At 37.9% G+C, this 6,000-nt stretch overlaps 1 protein-coding gene across 2 annotated transcripts; it reads right to left on the reverse strand.

Moving 5' to 3' along the window:
- Window positions 1–2,806: 2,806 nt before the first annotated feature.
- dynlt2b (dynein light chain Tctex-type 2B) lies at window positions 2,807–5,490 on the reverse strand. 2 transcript variants are annotated; one of them, XM_079351000.1, is made up of 5 exons: window positions 5,370–5,490; window positions 4,855–4,988; window positions 4,400–4,469; window positions 3,423–3,486; window positions 2,807–3,325 (listed from the first exon to the last, which is right to left on the reverse strand). In XM_079351000.1, the coding sequence occupies exons 1-5, from the start codon at window positions 5,414–5,416 to the stop codon at window positions 3,224–3,226; spliced, it is 417 nt and encodes a 138-aa protein (XP_079207126.1). In that variant the 5' UTR covers window positions 5,417–5,490; the 3' UTR covers window positions 2,807–3,223. The 2 variants fall into 2 exon arrangements, with proteins under 2 accessions (XP_079207126.1, XP_079207127.1); XM_079351001.1 differs by having other exon boundaries at window positions 2,999–3,330; window positions 5,370–5,489.
- Between the last annotated feature and the right edge of the window lie 510 nt (window positions 5,491–6,000).

Here is a 6,000-nt window from a genome sequence, read left to right on the forward strand (position 1 = left end):
CAATCACCCCTGTCTAGCAGCACTTTTACAGCTTTCATTTAAGTCTGTAAATAAAATAAATAAAAAATAAAATAAAATAAATAAATAAAATCAAACCTCCTTTCCATGCATCACTGTTTAGTTTTGATTTGATTTGATTATTTGGCTATGTATCATGGTGGCAAATGCTGAAGCCTCGCTCAAAAAGAGGTAAATGAGAATTGATTTGCTCTCACAAAGCCTGACCTGACAGACACCGAAGTTGTGACAGTAAAGCTAACAACACAGCAAAGTGAACAAGAATAATGTATTTTATTTGCAGATATTCAGAATATAAAGTCAATAAGACAATGTGCTCACTTAACAGAGGAAGGAAATCTTTTCAACAACGTCAGCTCATTGGAGGCTGATGAGAAGCCTGTTGTTTCACAAAATGAGTGCCATATTTGTATCATATCTTCTACTTGTTTCATCGTTTAAGAATTGTGTGGCAGTCTTTAAACTAACAACCTCCTCATCTGTGAAGGCATGACCCAACGAAGCCAATCGCTTTTTCATTTTACTTTTTTTTTTTTTTTATCAATTAAATATTTCATTTTGCAAGTCTTGCAACAGTGGGACAAAGCACATACAAATATCCCCACTTTAATTTCACAGTCCATTGGGAATAAGGCATGGATGTTTTAATTGCCTCTTTAAATGTATTTCATGGATATAAAAATGTGTGAAATATCAAAAAATATGTGTTGTGAGTTTGACAAACGTCATATGTAAGTTTTTCCCAGTGAACAAAAAAATTGGTCACCACGATCCTTTGGTGATGTGGTTGATTTAAACTACAGGAAGCCATATTTAAATAACTAATAAACATCATTCTTGATGCATGCAGCAGATGTTTATCCATTTCTGATGTACCTTCTGCAGCCTCTGTGTTCAGCTTCTGCAGGTAAGCTCCCATTATGATGAACATTAGAAGGTGGGATATTGACTCATCCAAGGTTGAGCCTTTCTTCGACATCCTTTCTTTCTTACCTAACTATACGTCATGTCCATAAATTCAACAAGTCTTAGCCACTGTACAGATTTCCTTAAGCGAGTACGTCCTATTGTAAAGGATCTATCTGCCTCGTTTTCTAAGGGCCTTATCTGTCCTTGTATTGAGGTTTAGCACACACACGGCATACTGTTCAAACATTCAATCACGGTGAATTTCATGCTGGAGGACTTTGATGTGAAGACATTTTCTGTGAATAGCTTGTAGTTTCGTCATGCATAAACTGTTGATACAAGCTGTTTGACTACATATCTTGATCATCCGGGCTGAAGACTTTACGCTTCACACTCAACTGGTACAAGTCAGGGATTACACCTGAGATTTATGTTCTTTGTGTGACCTTGAAGCAAAAAGGATGGATACTAGTTGGAGCACACTAGACTAGACTTCTCTTAAAAATTAAATATATTTTAGTCTAGAAAGGAACGCTTGAAAGGACTAATTGGGTATATGAAAGAACGGACTTCAAATAGGAGGTATTTTGTCAGCAACAAGGCAAACGTGTTTTTCCCATTACTCAAAAACCCATAACACCTACAAAATACTTGATTTATGGAATATACATAATTTATCTACACTAGTTGTACATCAGCAGAACGTGAGCATGATTTATGCCTTTTGCTGCCCTGAGCAATGCCTCTGCTCATTCTTATCAAGCCCTGTCTCACACACAGAGTGAAGTGTAGACAAGTGGATGGACAGTAAGAGGCAGAGAAAAAAATCCCTAAAAACAAAGATTTGTTGACCTCAAACGGAAAACCATATTTTTCAAATACATCTCCAAAGCTGACGAAACCCAACCTGCCCAACCATAGCAAGGATGCTAAAAGCTGTGACGGGAGTGGGTGGCTTGCCCTGCCCTGTGACCTGACACAGCAGAGATAAGCACGGTAAGATGTAACTTTGACTGGTCTCTGTTGTTAGAGAGGAAATATTTTTTCTAGCCCTAAGAGTCCGAAAAAGAAAAAGAAAACAGGTTTACAGCAATCAGAAAGTGGCTCTCTTAGCAGAAGAATAGTCAGTCACTGCAGCTGAGAATAATGCGGGAAAAACGGCTATAAATCCTGGAGGATTTGCCTGGGTAAAAGTGGAATCCCTGTTCTTCACTCTAATCTATTTCTGTTCCGTTTCTGTTATATTTCTTTACAAATGTTCCCTGTCTTAATTTGTTTTGTCCCCAATAATTTCAAATACAGATAAATGTTTCATCAGTGGTTTGATTTGTTCATGATAGAGATGCCAATTATTTGTTCTATAACATCAGATAGCTTTAATCCCAGACATGACAATCACAGACAAACACTGACCTCTAATGGAGCTCAGCGTAAGTTCAGACAGGAAGACTGGTGTTATTCTTTCATTCATTCACCTCTTCGTTCATTCTTAAACCACACCCCTACTACTACCTGTATCTCTCTCTCTGGCAAGCAGCTGATCATGGGCGTGTATCATCCTGGAATTAACCAACCAGACTCTTCCACGAACTTTCTCTACCAATCAATGGCTTACTGTCAATAGTTTAAAAACTCTCTCTTCCACAGTCATCCTGTAGCTGCAGGCATACGCCGCAACCCTCCTCCACCCCAGTCACCTCCTTCCAGCTCAGCAGAGTCCAGGCCCAGAACTGTTACTGTGGTGCTAATACAAAGTACTTTTGCATTCAATTCCCATTACTTAGTTTTTGCCTTTATAAGTACTCCAGGGTACTTTACACTGCTGCTGTAGTTTTGTATTGTGCAGGTAAAGCTTGTCATATCAAAGAATCACAAAGACTTCAAGGATACTCTTTAGTAATGGAACACGTTGAATATTTTGATCACTGGTTACCCTGCCTTTTTAGGAATTCAGCTTGTAAAATAAAATCAAATGTGGCTCCGCTTAACTATTTTACTAATGGATTCAAAAGTCAGCTGCATTATGGGATTAAAAAAATACATTTTATACAATATACTATATAATATAATGATTCCCACATTCTCCAAGACATTTTAATGGTCACATTTATAGTCAAAGTGTCATCAATGATCAGCCAATAAATGGAGTCAATCTTTAATCATCTTCACAAATCAGGCCATCCTGATCAGCACAAGCGACATCCCCCTTCCACTGGAAGTCATCTGTGCTGAGGGAAAGTTGCAGTCCTTCCACAGTCACCGCAACATTGATCCAAATGGCTGACAGTGAGCAGTCTTATTGGAGAGATCCCCTCTCATCTTTAGCTGAGAGAACGTTCAGTCGTCCTCTTGACCTCAGTAGTAATAGCTTCCAAAAACGACCACTGCACAGAACAAGCTGTCCTACAGAGAGGGGGGATAACAGTTCCAGTTAGCAAGGTTGTATTTTAAAAGAAACATAAAAAAATAAAAAATAAAAAAATAAATAAACCTACGTTCATGAAAACTTCCTCTGCATAGTTGTCTGTGTCAGCATCCCACAAACACCTTGAAGACATCCTTGACAGAAGAGGAGGTAGATAGTGACTTATACTGCAGGTTGTGGATTCATTTCTTGTTAAATTACATTTAAATTGTACACCAACAAAGGTAGTATTTACTGACTGTGCACTGAACTGTGCATTAGATCAGAGTGAATATTCTACATGCAGGAAGGTCAGCTATTAATCAAATGACTTTAATAAATGAATGTTACCAGCATATTTTCACTCCTATCCACTGCATCTTATTGAGTCTTAGTAGTTTTTGTTTGTTCATAGTTTAATATTAAATGTTGTACAAAAGTACAAAATTTGTACGGGCGGCTGTAGTTCAGTTGGTAGAGTTGTCCTCTCTCAATCGGAAGGTCGAGGGTTCGATCCCCAGCTCCTGTGAGCAACATGTCTGATATGTCCTTGGGCAAGACACTTAACCCCGAATTGCTACCCCTGCTGCATCTGAGGCGTATGAATGTGCGTGAATGGAATTAATTACTGGATGGTGAATGGGTAAGTGTGTTCTGCGGTGTAAAAGCGCTTTGAGTAGTCAGAAGACTAGAAAAGCGCTATACAAGTTCAAGTCCATTTACATTTAGCGTGATGTGCGATGTGTAAGCATACCTGGCAAATAAAGCTGAGTTTTATTCATTGAATTTGGATTACAAATGTATATATATAAAATATCATCTTAATGTTTTGTGCATTTAAAAGTTTCAGTGTAACTCTGTCAACTTGATCTCTTTTGTGAAAAGCATTTTGTCGAATTAAATTTAGGTATATGCAACTGCAGCACAACAGGGATGTTAGCAAAACTGTGTGACTAGTCTTTTGGCTTGCATTGCAGCTGGAACAACCTATAACTGCAATGTACATACATCCAGTTATTTGCATCAAGTTCATGTCATCTAATGCGTCATCTGCATTCAGCAACTCACTTGACTCCTTGCCCTCGTTGTTCTCCAATGACCACCTGCACAACAAGCTTATATCTGTCAAACCCTGCATCTGATAAAGAAGGAAAGTGAACCGTCATTAAGTCTTTGAACATATGCAGAGACAATTACGGATACGGTGCTAAACAAAATGTGTTTAATGTATTTAGGTATAGGAATATTTCACTTTTAACTACTCCTGAATAAAAAAAAACATGTTCTGCTTCATTCCTCTGGCTACATTTTCTGTTCAGTTTACACTGTAATTATTCTGATTTGTTGCCTTTATGATAACAAGATTAATGACACAAAGTGTGAGTACCCTTCATGGGCTCTCAGTCCCATATATGTCACAGCTAACTTTTCCTGTTATTTAAATAATTAATGTTAAAGAACAGTAAAAATTACAACAGTTATTTGATGGCTACTTATTCTGAGGAGGATTAAGCATCACTTACTCTTCACTTTGTCTTTAATACAGTCTGCAAGTGAACTGGACAACTCTGGTACTTCATCTGGGTCATACTGCAGCCCAGACAGTCTCTCCCTTACAACTTCACGAATACACTCCTTCACAATGGCTGGTTTAAACCTGTAAGATTCAACAGAAGGAAACAAGTTTCCTTCAAATTACCTGTATGTAGGCTTTCTTCACGCTTCTTTTCGGCCCAATGAATGAAGACGTTTTTGTTCTCTCTTTTCATCACATTATCTTAACAGCTTATGTTAGCAACAGTAGAAACGTCCATTAGTTTACTACAAAACATGTTATCTTGACAAACATCAATTATCTGAAACCTCAACCAAGTTATCAAAACAAACACAAGTCATATTTGAATGAAACAAACGCAAAAAGTCAAGTTATCGTACGAGCTGAAGGAACTTAAGATGCTAACAGTTAGCTTTAAAAAATATCGTCAGAAAACTACATTCTCCAGGATGCAGTTCTGTGAGACCACTGTGAGCAACTCACTTGTGCTGATGATTGGGTCGTATGAGGTATGTGTCCGACCCCTCCATGCTAAATCAAATGAGAACTTGACTTCAAATGTGACATCGAGAAGGCACACAGTGCTGCGGCTTTTAGGGTAACCATAGCGACGTCGCTTCCCAGTTCCTGTTTCAAAATAAAAGTACGGAAAACACCTTTTTTTCTCTTTTTTACATGTCAACAATTCGCTTAAAGACTTTAATTAACAAAATATACTGTATTTATCATTCTTTTTAATCTTAGTATTTACTTAAAGCATGATAACTCCATTTAATGGGTATCAACATTGTCATATTTTGATATGTTCTTATTGTTCAAGTCCAAGTAAGATAATAAAGCCTCTTTTACACAAAGCCTGATTTTTGCATACTGTGTGGTTACATTGGAGCCACCATGGATTGGCAGCCTTGTGAAAGGCTGTCTTGCTTTCTCCTAATTGTTTCTTAAATAGAAACTCTAAAAATCAGACACAAAATACTTTCTACCGCAAGAGATTGGCTCCTGTTCCGCACGACTAACTGACTGTCATGTATTTGTCTCCTCATCACTGGTGTGAGGGGTATCAAAATGCCTTTTTCTCATCTATCCGTTCGCAGACAAGCAAAGCCTTTGA

The sequence above is a fragment of the Symphodus melops genome (genome assembly GCF_947650265.1).
Source record: "Symphodus melops genome assembly, chromosome: 8".
In the NCBI taxonomy this organism is placed as follows: Eukaryota; Metazoa; Chordata; class Actinopteri; order Labriformes; family Labridae; genus Symphodus; species Symphodus melops.

Excerpts from the sequence above, each read along its gene's own strand:
- dynlt2b (XM_079351000.1), bottom strand. The coding sequence starts at position 5,416 with ATGGAGGGGTCGGACACATACCTCATACGACCCAATCATCAGCACAA. Across the intron at positions 4,989-5,369 it reads CGACCCAATCATCAGCACAA|GTTTAAACCAGCCATTGTGA; the intron begins GTGAGTTGCTCA and ends TGAATCTTACAG. Across the intron at positions 3,326-3,422 it reads CAGAGGAAGTTTTCATGAAC|CTTGTTCTGTGCAGTGGTCG; the intron begins GTAGGTTTATTT and ends TCTGTAGGACAG.